Source organism: Tyto alba, unplaced genomic scaffold, assembly GCF_018691265.1.
Source record: "Tyto alba isolate M040663 unplaced genomic scaffold, T.alba_DEE_v4.0 Super-Scaffold_40, whole genome shotgun sequence".
Taxonomy (NCBI): Eukaryota; Metazoa; Chordata; class Aves; order Strigiformes; family Tytonidae; genus Tyto; species Tyto alba.
Window position 1 is genome coordinate 32,720,972 of NW_024881316.1, and position 23,093 is coordinate 32,744,064.

At 43.4% G+C, this 23,093-nt stretch overlaps 2 protein-coding genes across 5 annotated transcripts in view; both read left to right on the forward strand.

Annotated features, from left to right (window-relative positions):
- Positions 1 to 3,565: 3,565 nt before the first annotated feature.
- On the forward strand, positions 3,566 to 12,058 carry RSAD2 (radical S-adenosyl methionine domain containing 2). Its single transcript, XM_033009846.2, has 6 exons — positions 3,566 to 3,887; positions 4,095 to 4,256; positions 4,688 to 4,917; positions 6,233 to 6,382; positions 8,280 to 8,312; positions 8,858 to 12,058. The coding sequence occupies exons 1-6, from the start codon at positions 3,566 to 3,568 to the stop codon at positions 9,020 to 9,022; spliced, it is 1,062 nt and encodes a 353-aa protein (XP_032865737.2). The 3' UTR covers positions 9,023 to 12,058.
- Positions 12,059 to 13,440: 1,382 nt separating this feature from the next.
- The window catches only part of RNF144A (ring finger protein 144A), a 67,395-nt gene continuing 57,742 nt past the window's right edge, over positions 13,441 to 23,093 (forward strand). For 3 of the 4 annotated variants that reach the window (XM_042803408.1, XM_042803409.1, XM_042803407.1), the window contains exon 1: positions 13,442 to 13,646. The gene's annotated coding sequence lies outside the window, so the exon portion shown is untranslated. Of the gene's footprint in view, positions 13,647 to 23,093 lie in introns of all 4 variants that reach the window. The other variant, XM_042803410.1, reaches the window with a different exon arrangement.

Here is a 23,093-nt window from a genome sequence, read left to right on the forward strand (position 1 = left end):
TCTGCAATTCCCAAACTTTTAGAAGGTCAGAGAAGTTTCTGAGACAAGGTGAACTAAATGGTAATTTGTCACCTGCAATAAGATTTCTATGCAAAACTATATACAGAGATTTTGAGCTTGGTGGCATGCATACATACACACATATATATATGTATACGTGTATTTATATGTATGAATATATATATATACACACACACCTATATACTTAGACACTACACAGAATATTTCTTGAGATGAACAATTTGAAGTGTTGCGATTGTCTTTAAGATCTCGTGCTTACCACAAGTATTCTTAGTAAAAGTTTTCCACCTCAAAGGAGGGAGAAAGGCTGTACTCCCTATATCTACATTGGCTCAATTTGACATGAACAAAAGATAGGGGTAGGGTGAGAAAGGAATTTGAACTGGGGTCAGAGAATATACGAAATGGGATAGAGCTCCTATCATGAAGCAGAAGGGATGTATAGAGCGAGGAAGAAACAGAGCATACCAGACTTCTCCAAATTAATTGGAAGATTGAAACAACCAAGGAGCAACTTTAATGTCCGGTTTCAGTCTAAACTTGCATTGCCTTGTCTTCCTCCTTTTGCAATTCAATTTTCAGATTTGTGATCAACAAACCCTTTACTTCACTAGAAAATCCTGCTTTCATCCCTAAGCTTGTGTCTTATATAAACCTGAAGGAACTGGAAGGGCACATGTATAATTCCTCCCATGGTAGCTCACAGAAATAACCTCTGCTGACAAGCTCTGATTTTGGAAAGCCTCAGGAATAGCAAGAAGTCTACCATCCTGTCCTACTGGCATGAATCTGTTTCAGCAAGTAACAGCAGATAGAGAGAACAATAAAAACTGGCTGAAGGGGAAAACCTGAAGTCCTGTTATTCACTGATCCAGACATTATTGATCCAGTAGATCATCTCCAGAAAAGTGAAGGAAAGGTGATGGGAATTTACGGATAGCAAATGACAGTACTAATTAACATAAAGGAAACACTTTTTATTCATGAGCAGGATTTGTTTCCCTTTGAAATTTGCAAACAGGATGAAGCTAGTTCTCCTACCTCTTTTTCAAGAAAAAAAAAAAAAAAAAAAAGAAAAGAAGTCAACATGAAAGCAAGACTGTCTTGCTACAATAGCAGTTCTGGCAGGTCAGTGGAAGTGAGTGAAGCTCCAATTTAAGCCTCCCATAACCAACATGCAGTTGGTAGTTGTTGAGATTTGAGTATGGCTCTGTACCTTGGCAGCAGTGGCAACACTGAACTGCCCATGGAAGAATGAGGACAGACTGACTGAAGGCAGTGTGAGGCTGAAAAGCTGTGGAGGACCTCTTGGTGTGTCTAGACACACTGGAGGACTGCAGATTGCAACTGGTGTTATGATGGAGCTGTGTCCCGATCCAATGTCAGGGAGGGTTCTTAAACGATCCCAAGAGCAAGATTAAGACACAAACAAGGTCAGATGCCGTACAACCTTGTGAACTTTATTAAACAAGCGACTGATAGCAGCGATAGGACAGGGAGAAAAAGGAAGGGAAAGTCAGAATCCCTAAGCTAGAAAACGATAGAGATGCAGCAACACTAAGTACCACCACCACGAATCCAGCGATGTTCTGCTGGCTTGGTCTCGGTGCCGGTGATGGTGTTCCAAGCTCCAAGCTCCGCCGAAGTCCCCGCTCCGAGGAGACCCGAGCCCCCTTTGACGCAGTCCTTCTCAGTCCTCACGATTTCTCGGAAAAGACAAACAGAGTCCAACACAGTCCCTTACAAGGTGCTCATTCTCCAGCAATAGCTGTTGTGCCACTGAAGAGTTGAGGAATCTGGAGGAACAGGCTTGAGAGGTGGGCCCATGCAAACCTCATGAAGTTCAACAAGTCCAAGTGCAAGGTCCTGCATATGGGTAGAAGCAATCCCAAGCACAAATATGGGCTGGGCAAAAAATGGATTGAGAGCTGCCCTGCGGAGAAGGACTTGGGGGTATTGGTTGACAAGAAGCTCAATGTGACCTGGCAATGTGCACTCACAGCCCAGAAACCAACCGTATCCTGGGCTGCATCAAGAGAATTGTGGCTGGCAGGTTGAGGGAGGTGATTCTTCCCCCCTACGCCGTTCTTATGAGACCCCACCTGGAGTACTGCATCCAGTTCTGGGGCCCCCAACATAAAAAGGATATGAACGTGTTAGAATGAGTCCAGAAGAGGGCTGCAAAGATGACCAGGGGGCTGGAGCACCTACCCTGTGAAGACAGGGTGTGAGAGTTGGGGTTGTTCAGCCTGGAGAAGAGAAGGATCTGGGGAGAACTTAGAGCAGCCTTCCAATGCTTAAAGGGGCTACAGGAAAGGTGGGGACAGACATTTTACAAGGGCATGTAATTATAGGATAAGGGGTAACGGTTTTAAACTGAAAGAAGGTAGATTTAGACTGAATGTAAGGAAGAAATTCTTTCCTGTGAGGGTGGTGAGGCACTGGCACAGGGTGCCCAGAGAAGCTGTGGCTGCCCCCTCCCTGGAAGGGTTCAAGGCCAGGCTGGACGGGGCTTTGAGCAACCTGGGCTGGTGGAAGGTGTCCTTGCCCGTGGCAGGGGGGTTGGAACTAGATGATCTTTATGGTCTCTTCCAACCGAAACCATTCTATGAATCTATCAATATGGGAATTGGCAGCTTGGTCCCAATCTCTCCTGGTGTTACTATGAGGGAGCAGCCATCTGCCCTGCCAATGGGTCACCTCAGGCAGCTGCCAACTTTTCCTGATGTTAAGGCTAACCTTATATTCAACTTGGTGCAGTAGCTTTGCTTGAGGTGCTTTAGGCAATATTGGAGACCAAGAATTAAAGATCCTTTAGTGGATCTTTTAATGAATCTTAAGTCACCAGGCTCCCTAACCCGTTTAAACTCACAAGAGCTCATAGCTGTCTCTGAGAAGGATGCAGCACGGTTATACTAACTCAGCTTTCCCCCTGCTTGACAAGTCACGCCGGTTTTGACCAGAAGAACCGAAGCCACCGAGCCCGCAGACATAAAAGCCTCCGCAGGCGCTGGTCAGCTGCGGGGCTTGGGCCGCCGGAGGGTGCCGGGATGGGCCGAGAACCGGGTTTGGGGGGCTGGGGAAGAAGGAAAACGGCGTGCCGGGCCCGGCGGCTCGGTGCCAAGTTTCTCTTCTGAGAGAAAGGAAAACGAAACCGAGCGCTTTCCCGCGCTGCGGCACGGCGGGGCGGGACCGCAGCGGCCGCGCTCTTAAGCGCGAAGCGCCGGGCGCCGGGCTGCAGCTTTGCGAGCCGAGGCGAACAGAGCCCGAGCGAGCCCAAGTGAACAGCAGCGCATCCCGCCGAGCAGAGCCGGGCCGGGCCGGGCCGAGCCCAGCCGAACCGAGCCCAACCGTATTGAGTCGAGCCCGAACAGAGCCCCGAGTGGGTCCAAGTGAACGGCAGCGTATCCCGTCGAGCCGAGCCGGGCCAGGCCAGGTCGAGCCCAGTCGAGCCGAGCCGAGCCGAACAGAGCCCAAGAGGGTCCAAGTGAACGGCAGCGCATCCCGCCGAGCCGAGCCCAGCCGAGCCCAGCCCAGCCGAGCCATGCCGCTGGCCCTGCTGGTGCGGCTGCCGCTGGCGGTGGCGCGGGCGGTGCTGGCGGCACTGGGCGGGCGGCTGGGCGCGCTGTGCTGGAGCCTGGCTCCCCTCTCCCTGCCCCTGCCCGGCTGGCGCCGGGTCTCGGCCCCCAGCCCGGCGGGACCCCGGCGGGAGCGGGACGGCGCGGCCCCGACGCCCACCAGCGTCAACTACCACTTCACCCGCCAGTGCAACTACAAGTGCGGCTTCTGCTTCCACACGGCCAAGACCTCCTTCGTGCTGCCCCTGGAGGAGGCCAAGCGGGGGCTGGCGATGCTCAAGGAGGCGGGTGAGTCCGGGGGGGGGGAACCTCCGGTGGGAGCCGTGGCGGGGGGATGCGCGGCGGCCGCCTCCCGGCAGGACCAAGTGGCGTCGAAGAAGTTCTGGCGGGGGGTGTCCCTCTTCATCTCGCTGCAGCCGGGCGGAGACAGCGTGCGGAAGGAGCGGGGAGTAGGCAGGCAGAGGTTCGCAGCATCTTTCCCTTGTCCTTTTCTAGGAATGGAGAAAATAAACTTCTCCGGAGGAGAACCCTTTCTTCAGGACAGAGGCGAATTTGTAGGCAAACTGGTCCAGTTTTGCAAGCAGGAGTTGAAGCTACCAAGTGTCAGCATCGTTAGCAACGGCAGCCTGATTAGAGAACGGTGGTTCAAGAAGTATGGTAAGGGAAAAACACTGTGCACAGAAGCACTGGTGGGTTTGGGAGCCTCCTCGGGGCAGCCTCACCAAAAGATGGGTTTTGGTGCAAGCTGGAGATGGCTTGTTAGGGATTCATTTACAGTAAACACAAACCAAATGTAAACACCCGTGAAATATTGTTAATTATATGTTGTGAACATAGGCACTTTGTACTATTGCCTCTTTGATATAATAGTACAATAAAGTAATAGCTCAGACTTAATGCTGGGGACACACACGCACAAAACAGGTCTTTGGATGCTGCTGTGGATTTTGTAGTTTATGTGGTAACTCCAGAGAACTATTTTTACATGGCGGTTTGTGGCAGATCACAAGGAAGTGAAAGTGGGCAGGGTCCTGACAGCTTTTAACTGAGGGACTGAATAGTAATCAATTTTTAAAACTTGTTTTCAGGTGAATATTTAGACATTCTAGCCATTTCATGTGATAGTTTTGATGAGGATGTCAACGTTTTAATTGGCCGTGGTCAAGGAAAGAAGAACCATGTGGAAAATCTGCATAAACTGAGACAGTGGTGCCGAGACTATGCTGTTGCTTTTAAAATAAATTCAGTGATCAACAGATTTAATGTTGAGGAAGATATGAATGAGCAGATCAAGGCACTCAACCCCGTGCGCTGGAAGGTAAGAGAATAGTGTATGCCACTGTTTTCCTGTTCAGAGAAAAGGAATAGTCTGAACAAAGTGAAGTCCTGGAGTTGTCTGAACTTCTAATGACTTCAGTCAGATCTCCAGCTCCAGCTTGGGCTGATGTTAGCAGACTTCTTGTCAGTGTTAGGTGGTGTTGAGACAGGTTCTGTCTCTTCCTGCACTTAAATGGAACCCAACATGTCAAGAATCTTTTTTGTTGTGGTATTTACAGGAAATTACTATTTTAGCATAATTAGATCTAGTTTTTTTATGATATTAAAAATAAGACAGGAGGTCTTTAACATTTGAAAATGTGTCATGGTGTAGAGAAAATGAGGAAAAGTTAGTGTATAATGATACATTAGAGTTATATCATTAGCAATATATAAGTGTACATTAGACATTCATGTTCTGTATAGAATATTAGTGGTTAGTGTGCATATATTATGATATTTTCTACTAGAAATGTATTAAATACATTGTGTTATCAGTTTGAAAATGGATAGAGATAATGTAACCTATAGATATGGGAGAACTAATGGAATAATTTCTCATTATTTGCTTCATGGAAATTGGTATATACATGTGATTTTCCGGAAAAAAAAGAATAATCACTACAAGTGAAATCTTGGTGATACAAAAGGAATGTGAAGAAAATATGACATACATTTTAATATTTTATCTAGCTTCCTGGCCTACTTTCTTAATGGGGTTATGGAGCATATTGATGGCAAAGGCATATTTTTTCCCCCAAAGTCTATTCCGAATATATTTGAAGACTTGACCTTTAGAAGGAGTCTGTTAAATAGACAAACTATTACATTTTGTTTCTAGGGAGTCATCCTTATCTTTTCTGTGTCCATCTGAAGCTAGTAAAACATACAGTCACAAATCAGGTTAAAATCTTTAAGAATAAAGATTGAGTTGATAGGCTGCATTGTACATGGCACTTACTGGCATTTATAATATAGCCATACTATTTGAGGCTCAATCAGAAGTTTATTTGAACTTTGATTATCTGTGCCCTTATTAAGATCAGAGCAGTTAAGATTTCTGTGGAAACCTGATCAGGAACCATGACTGTATAATTACATTTAGAACTATGTAATGTTAATTTGATAAATATAAATCTGCACCATGCCCTTCATGTGGTATTTACTTATCACAATTTGTGTCAGTGTGGCTCCACTGACAGAAAAATAAAAGACGTTGCTACTGAGACAACTGAAGGTTTTTGTCATGGTGTCAATCTCTTATGCTCAAGGCAAGTGAAAACATAAAATCTTAACCAGGTGCCTTACATCTTCAGGTATTCCAGTGCCTGCTCATTGAAGGGGAGAACACTGGTGAGGATGCTCTGAGAGAAGCAGAGAAATTTGTTATCAGCGATGCAGACTTCGAACAATTCCTGGATCGCCACAAAGATGTCCCCTGTTTGGTACCTGAATCCAATCAGAAGGTAAAACTGAAACTGTCTTTTTGTAACCTTATTTTCAAATAAAGTTGGAAAGATGGAAAGGAACTAGAAGCTTTCATGGCAATTAACACTTTCTCTATTAGTATTGGCTTAGGAAAGGTATGGTACAACTTTGTCAGTAACTGGTTTTGTTATGGTAGAAGCCAAGGTTCTTAATTTTCTTTAAGGTTTTTTATTGAGCACGGATTTATTAATAGGGGAGTGAAAACTCATTGATCCCAGTCCTGTGGAAACCAGCAGGAGTCCTCTCACAGCGTCATGTGGACCTCTGCTCAGAGAGATGGATCTATAAAGTATCAGCATGGGAACTGGAGAAACTGAGTTTTCCACAGCTGAATGGTGAACTCTAAACCATAATTAGGCCCTTTAGAACTGAATAGCTCTTCCCCACCAGGGCACAAGATCCTGAAAATGTTGAATGTTAATGTAAACACACTTTATACTCTAAGCGTAGTTTCCTAATAGAGATTCACTATGATGTTGTGCTATGGCAGTGTCATCGACCTACATGAAGTAAGATATCATCCCAGTCAGGATTATGTTGGGTTTTGAGGAACAAGAACTAGTATTTTTGCCTGACACATCTTACTGGGTACTGCCTCCCACAATAAAGTTGCAATTTTATCATTGCCTAACTGAACTCCCTTGGACTGAACGTTTGGGCTCTTCATTCACAAGAAGACTCCTTCTGCTACTGCAGAGCCCAGCAGTTAACTTGATGAGCTGCCATCCAGTTTGCGTTAATTCCAGTAAAGGACTGTAGTGCCTAAGTTTGGAGCTCAGGACATTTTGTAAGATGCCTACAGGATCTATACACTGGCATGAGGAAAGTCTGAAGACTCACTGTTATGAAAGTTTATGACCTGAATGAGGATATATTGATTTCAGGAATGCCTTACATCTCCCATCTCATGTTCCTTTTCCTCTCCACAGATTAAGACTCTCCATTTACAGTTTACTTGTTGGTGTATCTAGAGCTCAAGTGAGCAGGGTGGGTTGCCTTTACTATGCAAGACATAGAGGTGGGACTGTGCAGTCTAGCGTTTAAGTCATTTGGTGTAAGAAAGCACTCATCAGAGAAGGTGTATTAGATGAGAACTCAGAACTGTTTCAACATGTTTTTCCATGCAAGAAGTCCTACAAAAAAAAGAGTAGACTTCCCTCAATAGGTTTGGTTCTAGAAGATTGTTTCTGATTTCTGTTAAACCTGTGTGGAAGGTGGACACCAAATTGATCAGATTTCCTGTTCTACACAGCAGCAAGCTCCAGCTACCCAGAGAATTTTAGGGAGGATCGTGTAGGAGATGCCCAGTTAGCTGAGCAAACACATCTTATTTCAGCAGTTGGACTATTTCTTGGTGCAGACCTGAGAGCTTTTTGAGCTAGAAGATTACCTTTGAGCTGGGAGAACATCTTTGTCTGCTGGGGTGTTAATTAAACACCCCATCTTAAATGGTCATGTAATTTGTTTGGAAAATGACATAATGATAGAGTCATAGAATGGTTTGGGTTGGAAGGGTCCTTAAAAATCATTCCAGTATGCAAAACAGTGTAAGATCTGCAGGTGTGGAAGTTAATAGAAAACTTGCATATTATTTAAAACACCTTTATCCAGTTGGGCACCCACATTTTAGTTAGACACTTGAGTGGTCATATTCCAAGAATTACTGATCTATTTGTGCATTAAGTCATGCTAGTAATCCTGTCGTTTATTTCTATAAATTTGATCCAAGCTCACTGAAATAGTGGCAAGACACTACATGTTTCAAAGATTTGGATCAGGCTTTGAATGAATAGTTGTTTGTTTCATCCTTGATTTTTTACTAGAATGGAATTTGGTTTGCATATTAATTTAGTTTTTTCTTTTGATCTATTACAGATGAGGGATTCCTACCTCATTCTGGATGAATATGTAAGTCTTTGTTTGATACTTAGTATTTGTATGCTAATATATGTATGTATACAACAGTGATAACTGGGCATTCTATACAATAATTTTACCATGTAGTACAAGGAATAGATGTAATTTCTTCCCATCAAACACATTGAGAACTTGAATAGAACTATGACCTAAGGAGAAGTTGCCATCAGGTTGCATGTATAATCATTGCATCGTGAATCTTAAAGTGTAGATGTGTATGTTTGCAGGACAGCTTTGCTGTTTTTCTTTAATTTAAAAATACAGAACTTGTCTTGAATGTTAAGTTTCAAAGAGCCTACTTAGTTTACATGTAACTGAAGAGCAAACAGTCTTCGGGAATTATGGTATGGCTTTGTTCCTGCTAAGATGTGTCAATGTGTCTAACTGTGAGCTTCTGAGCCTTCTAAGGACTACAGGAAAACTGTTGATGCACTTACATTGGCTTTTGTGGGATTGCAGTGCAATTTGTTTGATTCTGTAGAAAAATTAAGCTTTTACAAACTGACTTTCTAATGTCTTATCTATTGATGTTCCAGATGCGTTTTCTAAACTGCAGAAATGGACGGAAAGAGCCTTCCAAGTCTATCCTAGACGTTGGCATAGAAGCAGCTATACAGTTCAGTGGATTTGATGAGAAGATGTTCCTAAAAAGAGGAGGAAAGTATGTGTGGAGTAAAGCAGACATGAAACTGGACTGGTAACTCAATATACTGAGCTAGGGCAGGTGCATTATGTAAAGAAAATGGGTGTGTATATATGTATCTAATGCTTTTAACTACACTTGATGTATTATACAAACTGATGTTCAGTATAACTCTATATGTGAATGTGTTACATGTCCATTGTATGAAAGACTTAAGGGCAAACCATTAATATAATGCCACATAGGAAAAGTTTTTAAGTTAATACGTAAGTGTGCATGCCAGAAGACAAACCAAAACCCACCCCAGTCTTTAATTCGTTATAAACAGCTGTAATGATGTGTAAGTGGAAAAACTCTTACCAGTGAACGTATTCTGCCTCTTTGCTATGGAAAGGTAGATTGCAGTTCCTTACTAGATCACAAGAGGGCCAGCTGGCAGTCCTTTGGAAGCAGCCCTCGCCTTTTTCAGGGGTAATAGAGGGTCAGAATCTAGGAATCATTATCTGCAATAGCATATTTAAAAGGAAATCAAGATGAAAAATTTGGCAATTTTCATTCTTTAAGACTTAACTGTAAAAGCATCTGTTGTTCTACTCCCTCTCCTCCATATACACAAATGATATTTGCAAAAATGTTGGGGATGTAATTTTCTGTGAAAATGTTTTTAGTATGAAAGAATATTATATTTCTCCTAAAACATAAAAGTGCATTTTACCCAATGACAGGCAACTTCTTATTTCATATTGGCAATGGCTCTTTAGTTCTAACAAATATTTACAGTGAAAACAATGTTTGCATTTTACTAATAACTTCCTCCATTTTCCTTTTATCTGTGAATATAGATTTATTAATTTTACCATGTTTTTCTCTCCCCATGCATACAGTTCTGATTAAGATTCCTTCTGAAATTAATTAATACTATGTGTCATACTTAACATTTATCTTCTGTTTCATTCCGGCTGTGTTATTCGCATGCTTTTTCTTTTGCTAAGCCACGGAATTACAAACAACAAAGTTCATATACCTTGTAACCTTGTTTTAAAGGTTGCTTGGCTTAGTAATCATTCTTGCTTGCTGGTTACAAATGTGCAGGTATTAAGTGAAACTACTAATTGAGGTTTGTGATAGCTGTCTCTGATTTTAAGAGCTAGCAGCATCAACAAAAAATAGAGAAAAGTCAAAAATCCCTGGAAAAACAATGATCTAATATGCTGCCCTTGTTCTTCGTTTTCTGGCAATTGTTACAGCTTTATAATTGCAGTTTTCCAAATTTAACTAGTCCCATCCCCTCCAACCCCACAAATCTCTGTATGAAGGGCACGGGGTCAAGCATTGTACAAAGCAAAAGAGAGTTGACACTACTCATCCATCCTGTCCATTGAACTCAATGCCTGGACTGTCTCACACACTTAAATATTTGCAGCAGTTGGGAGCCAGCATGCATGAAATGTATGATGTAGGGAAAATTACACCTTCTCTCATTTTTCTGATAGTGCTAGTTGATTTTTTTTAAAGAGGTTTTGGAGAGAAATGTTTTGCCTAACGCATCTTCAAAGTTGAAGGGGAAAGCCCTTAAGTAGGAGCTGCTATTTCTGAATAAAGGAAGGTGCATTTCCAAATACACTGTGAAAATGTTTCCATTTATAATTACTTTGGTTTCTATTTTTACTGTTCTAACTGTAAGTATACTGTCTCAGTGGTGCTCTTTTGTTTCTTTGCATTTCGCAATCACAACACTTCCTAGACACTTTTCAGTATTTTTTTTTTCTTGTATTAATACTAAGTGACATTTAAAATGTGGCCCACACACATTAACCCCACAGTCTTTTGGCAGCTGTTTCGCTGACCTCAGTTGGAGTTCTGCCTGAGTAGCAACTATGGGCAGCGCAAATTTATGTAACTGTGGGGTTTGACTTCCTCTGCCTTCCCATTGCTCAAATGTTAAATCTAGCCTCTTCCTCAGCATCTACGCTGCATGATAGAAGAAAAGACTTTTCCTTTGCTGCTGGCTCACTCCCAGCATGGGGAAAGATTTAGTGCATCAGTGTACCAGTAAATCTACTAGCTTGCTGCTTCTGCAGAAAATGCCAGCTGTATCACAGCACGCAGATGTGAGGTACACAAACTCCCATTCAGATCCAGAAATCCTGCCATTCTTGGCTTTGCATTTTACTCTGTAAATGGCTATTCTTTTCCTGCAAGAGATCCTCTGTGCCTATGGAGGAAGCCGCAGGATAAACAAACTGCAGCTGAAAATGTGAAAATCCAGTAAATAATGTAAAGACATTGAAGACAGCTTCATCAGAAGGTTCTAAGTTCTTCTTAAAATCTCAAGGATTTTACATTGCCTCTTGCCACCATACATAACTAAGAAGAAGTTTCTGCTCTGTGTGATACTCCTTTGCAAAGGAAATGCCAGTTGCGTACATTAGAAATTAAGAACTTGATACAACACAGTTTGACAGACAATCAGTGAAGTTAATGAATGGCTATTGGTATTTTTATATGCAGGAGTCAATGTTTGTGTAAAATCTCAAAAATTTTTTTCGCTACAGCCTGCTTTCTTTCTTTTTTTTTTTTTAGTCTGTAAACACAGTTCACATCAGACCGAAACCGGACCTTAGGCTTTCATTCTGTAGTTGGGCCTGACTTTCAGCATGGGACTAGAAAAAATAATACTGAATTCAGTAGGGCTACTCTCAGGCTTAGAGATTACATGTACATTGTGACCCTGAAGAGTCAGGATTTAAATTTAAGTCCTGTAAACACAGATATGCTTAATTGTATTTTCATGTGTAATCTCACAGTACTGCAGCTAAGCACTTGCTAAAGATGTTGGATTGGGAAGGAATTTACACTGTAGTTTTCTAGCATTATGCAGCTGTTCCTATTTGTGAAATTTGTAGATAATGAGCCTTTGGGAGAACGACTTCAGTTAAAATTATGAATATACCTTGGGTAGTGAGTAAAACTGTCATTTAAGATGCATTTTAAGATGCCCTCTTTTTCAGTGTGAAGGATGCTGACATATTTGAATGTTACAAATGATGAATTTTTAAATGATACCGTCACACAGTTAGTGCTAAGTGTTTTACATGAGTATGTTGCACATTTCAATAAACGTTTATATTTTCTTAATTTTGCCTGTAATTTCCTTTTTTTTTTTTTTTTTTTTAATTATGATTTTTAAAATATAATCCAAAACCATACTAGCAGAATGTGTGACTGCATTCACAAGAGATCTATAATTCTGGATGCAGGCTGTATTTAGCACAGGGGGGCTGCTTGCACAGTGCCAAGGGCAGCATCTAGGCTGAAAGAGAGAACAATAGTGGTGATTCTCCTTGTGATGAAAAGCATTTGTTATGAGCTTGAGTGGACTGGGCTGTGCTGGGAGAAGACAGTTAAAATACCTTGTGCTGGTCAGATGACAGCCGTTACAAAAGACATAACTACCAGTAAGTATCTCAGGAGAAAAAAAAAATATATATATTCTGTTATAGTAAATAAGAGAGAAATGCTAGTCAATTCAGAGTAAAGACAAGCTCATCTCCTGTCTTCAGGCTGCAGTATAAACTGTCATATACCAGACAACCTGAAATGGAGTTTTCCACAGTAATTGGTGCGTGTGTGGGGGGAAGGCTTTGCATCTCCCCCCCCCCGCCTTTCCCAGTTTTTTTCCTGCATATTCTAGTGGAGCAAAGGTGCCCAGGAGCAGAGCTGCACCAAGATGCTTCACGCCTCCCCCTGTCCCTGCCCCAGGACCTCTGCGAGGTGCCCCCCAGGCCCCGGGTGTTGTGTCACCCCCGCAGGAGCTCGGGCAAGGCTGTAAGCTGCGTTTTAGTAAATCAACCAGGCAGCTCCTATTCATCTCTCCAGCTCCTTGTTTTTCCTTTTTTTGTCTCCGCGCGTTACGGAAGAAAGCCGGCCGTTGCCCCGCACATAAACCAGCAACAGGAAAGCAGCTGTTTTTGCTCGACAGCGCGTGCAAAACACCCATGCCCACCGTTGGCTTCCTTGCGTTTCCCTTCTCCCTTTCCTCGCAAGCAAGGCAAACCCTCCCGCCCTCCTTTGTAAAACCAAGCCCCGTGCGTTGTTTTCCTCCTGCCGCGGAACGACCTGCTGGGCCGGGGGGGCGCCACGCCAGGGCCGCCTGAGATGCGATTCCTTAGAATAAATTTTTAAGATAGATGGGAAAACCGGCTGTGCGGCTCGGCTCGGCTCGGTTCGGCTCGGCTCGGCTCGGCTCGGCACGCCCGGGGGAGGCGGCCGCCCCCGCCCGCGCCCGCGCAAGGAGCGCGCCGGGCGCTGCCGACCGGGGAACCCCGGGATCCCCGCGCGGGGAGGCGCCGCCCGCCGCCGCCAGGGGGCGCCGCTGTGCCCGGCGCGGCGGGAGCGGGGCGGCCGCTTCAAAGCGCGCGGCGGTTAATGGCGCCCTCCCGCCCCCGCCCCGCCCCGCCCCACCCTCCTCCTCCCCACCCGCCTCCGCCGCCGCCGCCGCCGCCGCCGCCGCCACCGGAGAAAAGCCCGGGAGCGGCTCCGGCCGCGCACGCTCTGGCTCCGCGGCTGACGGCGCTGCGGGGGGTGGAGACCATGCTTGGGGCGGCGGCGCCCGCGCCCTGCCGCGGCTCCGCGGGATAGCGCGGGTCGCCCCCGGTGCCGGCAGAGGCTGGAGCGGCGGGGTAAGGCGTCCCGGTCACCGAGCGCGCGCGCGCGTGTGTGGTTTTGGGGGTGTCCCCGCTCCCCGCCGCGGCGGTGGGGCCGGGCCGGCGCGAGGCACCCGCGTCCCCCCCCCCCTTACGTAAGGGGCCTCCTCGGACGGGGCGCGCTGAGGGCGGGCGCAACGTCACGGCTGCCCCCCTGCGCCCCCGGGGGGTGTGTGGGGGGTGTATGGGGGTGCCCCGGGCACCCAGCGCCCCCCGCCGCGGTGGGTCCCCTCTGCGGCGGGGGGGGGTGTGGGGTGGGGGTGCTGGGGAGGGGCTCGGTTCGGGAGCGGGCACGGCGGATCCCAGGCTGCCCCCCAGGAAGGGGGCGCGGCTGCCCGCGGGCGTTGGCGGGCGCGGAACGGCGAAGGGGTACTGGCGGCTCGCGTGCCTTCCGTGCTGCGATTTTTTCCAAAAACGAGCCGAGGCTGGTGCTTCAGGCAGTGTAGCGCCCTGGAGCGCGATAGCCACCCCTCCGGGGGGTGAAAAGAGTAAATAAAGGGGTGTGTGGATCGACATCCACAGCCAGTGTTCGCAGGTGTGAGTGAAGTGTGCCGCGTGGGGAGAAATTGGTTTGTTTGGGTTGCGGGGTGGAAAAAGTAGTAGGACTCGGGGTTTTCGTGATTGTATTTTTTTTTTTTTTTTTTTTTTTTTAATTCCCTCACTATGCTGAAGAGATGCTACCACTGACTTTTTTGAGGTGTTGGAAGAAACCATATGTATGACAATGAGGTTGCCCCACCCCCCCATACACACACCCCCTCTGGATCTCCAATGTCCTTTTGAATCAAGGGCATCTTGTCCTGAAAAATGAGGCCCTGTATCACTCTGTTTTTATTTCTTCTATAGAACTGGGAGTGTCAATAGGGCAGGCTGGTGGAAGAAGATACAAGCTGTTTGAATTTCTACTGTATTCTTGGAAATACTGGCATTTCTGCCCTGGAACATATTATTCTTTGTCCTACAACAAGCATCAATGATGATTTATAAATAGATCCATTTGTTTATATTGTTCCCCGTGTAGCCAAACAACTGCTTACATTGTGAAATGGATTGCTTCATTTCATGTTAGTTTATCAGGGCTGACCCAGGAGTGGCTACAGCTGAAGTTACAATGTTCTTGGGCAGAGTGCTACCGGAGAGATTACATCAGTAGTTCAAACTCCTGGTCGCTGGCTTCTCTGTTTGCTTGTGCGTGTTTCTCTTACAGTCTTGGGATGTACTGGGGGCGTGCGTGGGGAGCTGTGGTGCGCTGAGGGGCAGATCTGTGCTTTTAAGGGAACTGCTCTGTTTATACTTCAGTGGGACTTTACAGTGTGGGAGAATTTAAATGACTGTCTCCTAGTAATGTTAGGGCATCAAACTGACCTGACTTGAAGTTTGTTAAATACCCAACAGAAGCAAGATCAAGTGAGAAAAGAAGGTGGTGGTGGTGGTAGGGAAAATCTTTGCCCTTCCTTGGGAATTACTTGACAGGATTTTTTTTTTTTTCTCCCCCACCCTCCAGGATGAAGTTTTATTCCTTTACCCCTCCTTTCCCTGGCCATCAAGTCTCATTATCCTCTTGTGCAATCTGTATATTGTTCATGAGGGGGACAAAACATCTGTTATTGAAATACCAGTACAGTGACGGATGTTTCAATCTAACTACTTCAAATGAGCCATCCTTTAGATAAAACAAAGGGTTGATTTCCCTTACTTTCTAAATCGCCCTGATTCCTATTATAGGAGCTGCCAGATCAAATCATGTGTTTATCGTCTATAAACAGTTATTGCAGATTTTTGTCCTTGAAGCATAGTATTATAAGTTAGCTTCACTTACAATCTGGCTTTTGCATTTCAGTATTTTAAGGCAATATTTTTTTTGGAAAAAAAAAAAAAAAAAAGACTAAGTATTTGCTTAACTGCTTTTGTTTCTAACACTTTTTCCAGTAGTACATTCCAAGTCTTTGTCACATTTTCTGTGGTAGTTTCTTTGTGGGTTTGGTGTGTGTGGGTTTTTTTTTTTTTTTTTAGTAACTTCTGACAAATTTCCTTTCAGTTAAGCCAAAGGACAACGCTGCTGTCTTAACCATGAGTTTTGGCTGCAGTGCCATACCAGGGGTATGAATGGCTTCAGTGTACCTGCTGTATTTACAAGAATGCTCTCATAGGCTGGCAGAAAACTGTTGTTTGCCCTCCCAGTGCTGATTCAGGGAAAGATAACAACTCTGATCATCCTGCAGCTTGATCTGTGTACGTAGACCTTTTCTTTCCTAGAGACCTGATGTAGCAGGGGAATCAGAACCTGTTATATTTCTCACTGTGTGTCCTGTGAAGTAGTATTAATAGTAAGGCAGTCGAGTTAGTCAATGGTTTGATTAGGAAATGCACTTTTAACTGTATTGTGTTTTGTATCTTGAGTTACAAAAAGGAAATGGAAAACAGTTACAAACCAACCCCCCACTCATTTTGAATGGTTTAGCAATTCTGGTGTGCCGAACTTAGGCTGTGGTCAGCTGTTCTTTTTATATGACAGGATTCTTTTCTATTCAGCTTTGCAGAAGTGAGCTCATAATATTAATTCTTCCCTGACTTTTTGAAGAAGATCAGACAAAAGGTCATAATGATGATTTTATTTTTTCACTTCTGATGGCTGGGAGGAACTGTTGAAAATACACTCTTTCCTTTGGCTGCCTTCTGCAAAGTGATGGAAATGATTTTTCTATTTCATAGTAAAATCGGATCGGAAATGCTTACAGTTTTTCTGCATATGCAGTCAATGAATACTGGAGCTGGCAGTGCTAGTACAAAATGGGTTTTCAGATAGCTTGATTGTTTGCTGAAGGTGCCATTTAGAGTGGTGACACCATAAGTGTCCTTTCTCAAAAAGGAAAAATGAGGAACAGAGAAAGTGAAGCAATGTATCTGGTAGTTTTATTTACTGTGAGGGAAAAAAAAATCTCATCAGATGATTCTAGTCTCATCAAGACAATGTTATTTCTTTCTTATAACATCATTTCCATCTTTTCATTCGACGACTAGCAAGTGGTAGCTTGTCGCATTAAAATACTTTGCTGTTATCCTCTAGGTACCATTATGATAGTTTAATGCAACTGCATCCTGTTTGTATTGAATGGAAATGACTTATGATTGAAGAAATGGACTAAAGTTTACTTAATATAACCTTTTTCTACTGTATGATATCCAAAGGATCATCTGAAATATTTGGGAGTGAAGATGGGTCTTGCAAGTTGTCTAGAAAATAACAGCTTATCAGGTTCAGGCATTATTTTCTTCACTACATACAAATGCTCAAAGTTGTTCACACTGATCACTGCTTTGCTTGTGACCAGCTAGGTTCCCAAGTTTTGGAGTCTTTATATCTACTTTTGCCTTTGACTTGGAAATTTTACTGACCTGTTTCTGGAGAATTGGGGTTATTTCCTGTTATCATAAAACTCCACTATGAACTACAATCTGTGAAAGCCATCACTGTGGTTCTTGGAGAAAGTTTCAGCTGACCTGCCCTCATCTCAACTCCAGCCTCTAGTAAATAGGTCATGTGCAGCATAAGAATTGGATAATACCTGACAACTGTTATACACATCCAGTCCTTGTAGAGGACTCTTACATTTAGCTAGTGAGGAATATGAAGATGAATTCAGGAAAAATATAGTAAGGCAGCAATCAATTATTGACCCACCGTAATCTGTGATCAGCCTCTTCCTATACTTATTATTTCTGCTATTGCTGTTTACCAGACAGTCTGCTTCATGTTTTATTGTTGGTAAGGATCCATAGAGAGAGAAAGATGTGCAGATTTCTTCATGTCACAGGTACAGATCTCCTATATAGAGTTACAGATATATGTGTGTATAGATAATTTTTATAAATTATATAATGTTATATATAAAAAAGAATTTTGTTACCCTTTAATTTTTCTAAACAATGTCTGTTAGGGGGAAGATATGGCAGAACTGTCAACAGTGATTGCATGCTGTCCCACCTACACTGGCTTTCCTGAAACTCTCATAATAATGATTTCTGGTGTCTGTCTTTTTCTCAGCACGTTGCCTTTGAGCATCCTCTCCAGATTTGGGTAGGCTGATAATGAAGCTTTCATTTTGTCGAGCAGTGCAGACTCGGAGTAGTCTCCTCCTGTTGCAGGTAGTTGGTATGTACAAACTGTGGCAGACCTGTGTAGCCTGTTCCTCATGGGGTAGCAGAAGTGGAGAGGAAGACAGGTTATTGCTCATCATAGAATTAAAGAATAGTTTGGGTTGGAAGGGACCTTCAAAGATAGAATCCAACCACCCTGCTGTGGGCAGGGACATCTTTCACTAGATCAGGTTGCTCAAAGCTCCATCCAACCTGACCTTGAACATTTCTAGTGGCAGGGGGTTTGGACTGAACGATCCTCAGAGGTCCCCTTCTGATTCAGGTGATTCTATGAGGAACCTGGGGCTATTTCTCTTTTTCTGGTATTTAAAAAGGATTTTTATGGCAGATCAGTCTTTTTGTTCTTGCCACAGATGAACCTGCTGGGTGGCTGCTGAAGCTACACATGCGGTGTGATCCCCAGGGTAACTCCGGGGGGGTGGATCTGCCGTGGACATGAGCCTGCAGTACGGCCAGATGCTCTTGCTTGGAGGACTTTTGGGAAATGCCCAGCTACTGCCAGGTACTCAGGGGTGTTACGTGACATCAAGCCCTCCTAGGAGGAACTCGCACTGTTTTCAGGCAGGGCTGCCTGCCCACAGTGACTGTGCAGGGTAGCTGTGGTGGTGTGGCTGTGCAGAACCAGCTCCTGCCCAAATGCCTCCTCCCCGGGGCCACAGGGCAGGGGTCATGCCATATTGCTAAGGCAATTGTACTTTTCTCAGCCTGATGCTTTGGACAATGTTTATGTCCTGTTAGGAGCAAAAAGAATGTTATTTAACTCTCATTTTCCTTCTATTGCTACATAAACAGTTTTACTTTTGTCTCTCTGTATCTGTATTAAGAAATACATCCATCAAGATGGAATAAAAGCAGTGCTCTGACTTCTGTGATCAGGCTTATGTCTCCAGTGCAATCTTGCAACAGCAACTGAAAATCCAAGACCAAGCTATCTGCAGTCAGTGTGTATATATTTTTAGTTTGTTTTTCTGAGAAAATGGAGATTATATGCAACTCTGAACGTCTGTCTCTTGCTCTCAATAACTCTTAAACTTTTTGACCAATTCCAGTTGCGTTTGAGAGGGGTAGAAGCTTATCTACAATAAACCTTCAAGTTTTCTGTCAGTAGGCAGCCTAGGCAGGTGGAAAGATGGCAGCTAAAGGAGAGATTGCAGTCTGAACTCTTCCTACAACTTTGACACGCATTCCTAGGAAACTGGATTTTACTGTCTCAGTTGCTTATGAATCAACTTATATTGTGCTCCTATTTTTTGACCCTATCTCAAATTAGACTGTTACTTCCTCTTTGGATATATTTGTAACAACTTTGAGTATGGAGGAAGCGCAAGTGTTTAGTCTTCAGCCCCAAATAGCTTTATAATACTGCAGAAAGTGCATGATGAGAAAGGAAGGGATCTTTGTTTTTTTTTTTTTTTTAAAACATTATATTCTAAAACTGTTCATCATATACTATAATAATGTTCTGCTTATGTGAATTCCCTTTTGTTAAACTATTTTGACTTTTTTTTTCTTCTTTTATTAATTTTGTTTTGTAATAGCAATTCTTTAGACATCCAGAAACTTTTAGGATTCTTCTAGTTGTCATATTTATTTTGTAATAGCAATTCTTTAGACATCCAGAAACTTTTAGGATTCTTGTAGTTGTCATATATAAAGATTGTTCCCTAAATGGAGCATGTTACTTCATAGGACACAAACTGTAGCAGTTTAGTCTTATTTATGTATTTCTCATCTGTATTTTTTTTGCATAAATGTATCCTGTGTGACCCTTTCAATTATCTGATCACTTTTACACACTGGTATCTGATGGTCTTCTGTTTGTTTCTTCATGCTGTTTTGATTAATGTTGTATCATCATCCTTCATGTATAATGTATTTATTGTCATGCATTTGAAGCCTAGAGGAGAAAACACCTACACTACTTTCTTTAGATTAATTATGCATTACTTTTACCTTTGTGTACTGTTGGTTCTTTTGTGGAAAAAGTGGTGACCAAATGTACGTGTTGGGGATATGTGTAAGATGTGTTAGATTTGTGGGGAGAGGCATTCCATATTTAAGTTTTTAAAAACCAAAGCCCACAATTTGTATTAAAGCTTTCCATTTTTTTTCCTGTTGTCTTTGTACTTCTGATATTTGTTGACATTTTAGATCTTGAAAGGTTTGCAGATGACATTTTACTCTACTTTAAATTATGAGGTTATGCTTGTGTAAGTCGTTTCTTAGTTGTGTGTGTAGCTTTCTAGCAAAGATGTCGTGACAACATTCACTGTGTTTCACTAGCTGCAGCTGTAAAGCTGGGAGAGGTGGGATAACCGTGGTCATGGCTGCAGGATGCACGTGCCAGCTCAGATGAGCTGTTGGTGCCCATTGCATCTTGAGGCTTGGTCTCAGCTGATCCTTAGGACCAGACTTGGAGCCTGCTGGGTTCTGGCTTGCTCCAAAGACCAATCTGGGGTCATAGCCTTTGTGCCTCAGGTAAGCTGCAGGTAAAACAGACCAGGCAACTCTTCCTGTTAATCACTGAGAGGTGAAATCTGTAAAGGCTGTTATGCACAGCATGGTGGTGAACTTTGTAATTGCTACACATGTTGACACTGACCACTTCCTAAGGGTGCAGTGTGTACTACTTCATCTGCAGCTCTGATGGTAAACAGTTAAAAGCCTTAAGTTCGTGGATTTTCATTTGTTCATACTCATCTGCATGGTGTAAGTTTATTTTGAGGCTCCAAGCTAGTTTGTTTATCTTGTGATGTGACAGTCCGCAGTCTTGGGAAAGGTTATGCTAGGAGCATTTGTGCTGTGTGTGAGGCTTGCACTAAATGGTGCTGCTGAGCCTGGCACTTGTCCGAGCTGTTGTTGGCTCAGGTATGTCTGTTTGGTTGTGCCCTGTACTTTGGCTTCCTCAGAGCCACATAGATCCATTCTCCACTGTGGGAGTTCATCCTTCTCTCTGATGCAGTTTCGCACCCCTGCTGTGTGCCTGAGCAAATGCTGCGGGAGCTTGGCTTGCATCGAGTCACTGCCATCACTGGGCATCAGCTGCAGTGGTGTTCAGAATCTGTAACCTCCCATATTTGTCTCCTTTCTTCCATGATGTGGTGTCCCACTGGGGCAGCAGTGTCAGCCATGGACCTTGCATGTGTTTATGTCTGAAAATCCATTCTCAAATATTTTACCGGTGACTGTTACTGAGGGTGAAATGTATAGTTCTTGCTTGTTTTATTGTCCCCTCTGCCTTTGTGAAGAGGCATTAGTAGGGTGATAACCCACTTCTCTCTCATCTTTTGTTCCAGGTTGACATTGCCTTTGACAAATCTCACTTGAGAGGGAGCAGCAATGTAGTTCTATCTTCAGTTCACATTAGATATTTAGCTTAAAATCAAGTTATGACAAATCTTTAGACGACTCATAATCCAAAGAGTGTGATAGTCTTTTTAGCAAACTGTCAGTTAGCACTAAATATTTTCACCAGTCACTTCACATTTCCATTAGCTCCTTAAACAGCTGAAGTTCACAGATTTGAATGAAATATAATGTTTATGGCTGTGTTCCCTGCCTTTCAATTTAGACTACTGCTATGGAGCTTTATTATAGTTACAGTAAAATGTGTTTTCAGAGGCTGCTCTTTCTTGGGAAGATCAGTTTTGTTTTCTCTTCTCTGAAAGGTCTGAATGGGTTTCTTGGGGGTTTCTTTAGTTTTGTTTACTTCTCCTCCATGATTCTACTGTGCTGGTCTGCAGACCAGCACAGGCCTGTCCTTGTTACTTTCATTAGTGCAAAGCGTTGCTTTTGGATGGGATGATTCAACATAGCTGCCAATATAAGGGAGAGTCAAACCATCATGTCCCCTCATTGTGCTAATAATAGTGATGTACCATTTTTCTGGCAGGCAACACTGCTGCCAGTGGCAGCTTCAGGAGGGATCACTGGAAGGGCAGCAGGGACATTCAGGACCTCTTTTTTTATCCTTTCACCTTAGTATCTTTTCTCATACAGCTTTATCAGCCTTTGAGACTGAATCATCAGTTAACTGAAATAACTATGTATTTCTTGCTGTGTTATCAACTAATTCTGTTCTTGAATTGTGGAAGAAGGGCAAAGATGGTGTTATTTTTTTTTTGGAAACAAACAAACAAAACAAAAAACAAACAACAACAAACAAACAAAAAAACCCAAAACAAAACAAAAACACAGTTTTTGTGTTACACTGGACAAAGTGTTACTAAAATTACAACTTTGAGAGTGCCAGGGTAAAACAATATGTGGGATATGCACATCAGGGTGTCCTATCAAAGTCACCTCAACTAACATGAAAATTTACTTGTCTTCTTAATCTCACAGGAGCTTTCATATTATTTCCTTAACATGGGTGACAGGGGAATTGTTCAACATTACTGGTTATGGAGGTTTTGAAGAAATCACAGTATTTGTAGCTTGATATGGAAGAGAGGAAATTTTTTTCTCAAAAAAAAAAAAAATCTTTACAGTCAAAGAAACTTGAGAGAAGTAGGCTTAAATGAAAGACGGTAGAAATCTGTCAGTTTAGAACAAGGTTTAGAACCTTTTTAATTTAAAATTTTCTGATAAATGTTTTATGGACTTTATGTTTTGTTTCTTTAATGTTTGCCAATTATGCTAAAACTAAGCTGGGGGGAGAGAGGGTATGCAGGGAGAGCGTGTGAAGCAAATGAAGAAAATAACCTTGAAGTAAAGTACAACTGAATTGCTTCAGAACCAGCAGCCCTATCTCTTCCCTGTGTAGCTGCATTACTGCAAGGCCTGTGTAAAACTGCTAGCAAGTCAAAATGGCCCATTCCTTCACATCCCAGGCTGCTTGTTCACCCTCCGGGACGGGAAGGGGAAAAACCAGCACATACAGAGTAAGGCTGTGGGACCAGTGTTTGTCTGATGGAAGAGAGCAGCTTAAAGGATTTAATGAGAACTGAATGAAGCTAAAAGTGAACGGTCTGCCTCTAAACGGGTATTTGGAGGTGATGGCTGGGAAGACAGGAGGTATCTGTGCTCTTGAAAGTGGCTGAAAGGCTGCAGGAGGTTAGTATCTGACTGTCAGCAAGCAGGTCTTCCAAGAAACATGTGAGAAATGCTTTTTATAGAAGCTGTAGACCTGAGCTTAGGTGTTTCACGTTAGCCAAAGTATTTATCTGCTGTCCAAATGTTCCAGTGCTTGAGTGGGACAAAATCAGAGGTTCCTCAATGAGATCCCTCTTAGACATCTATCAGAGCTTTGATTATTTCCATTCA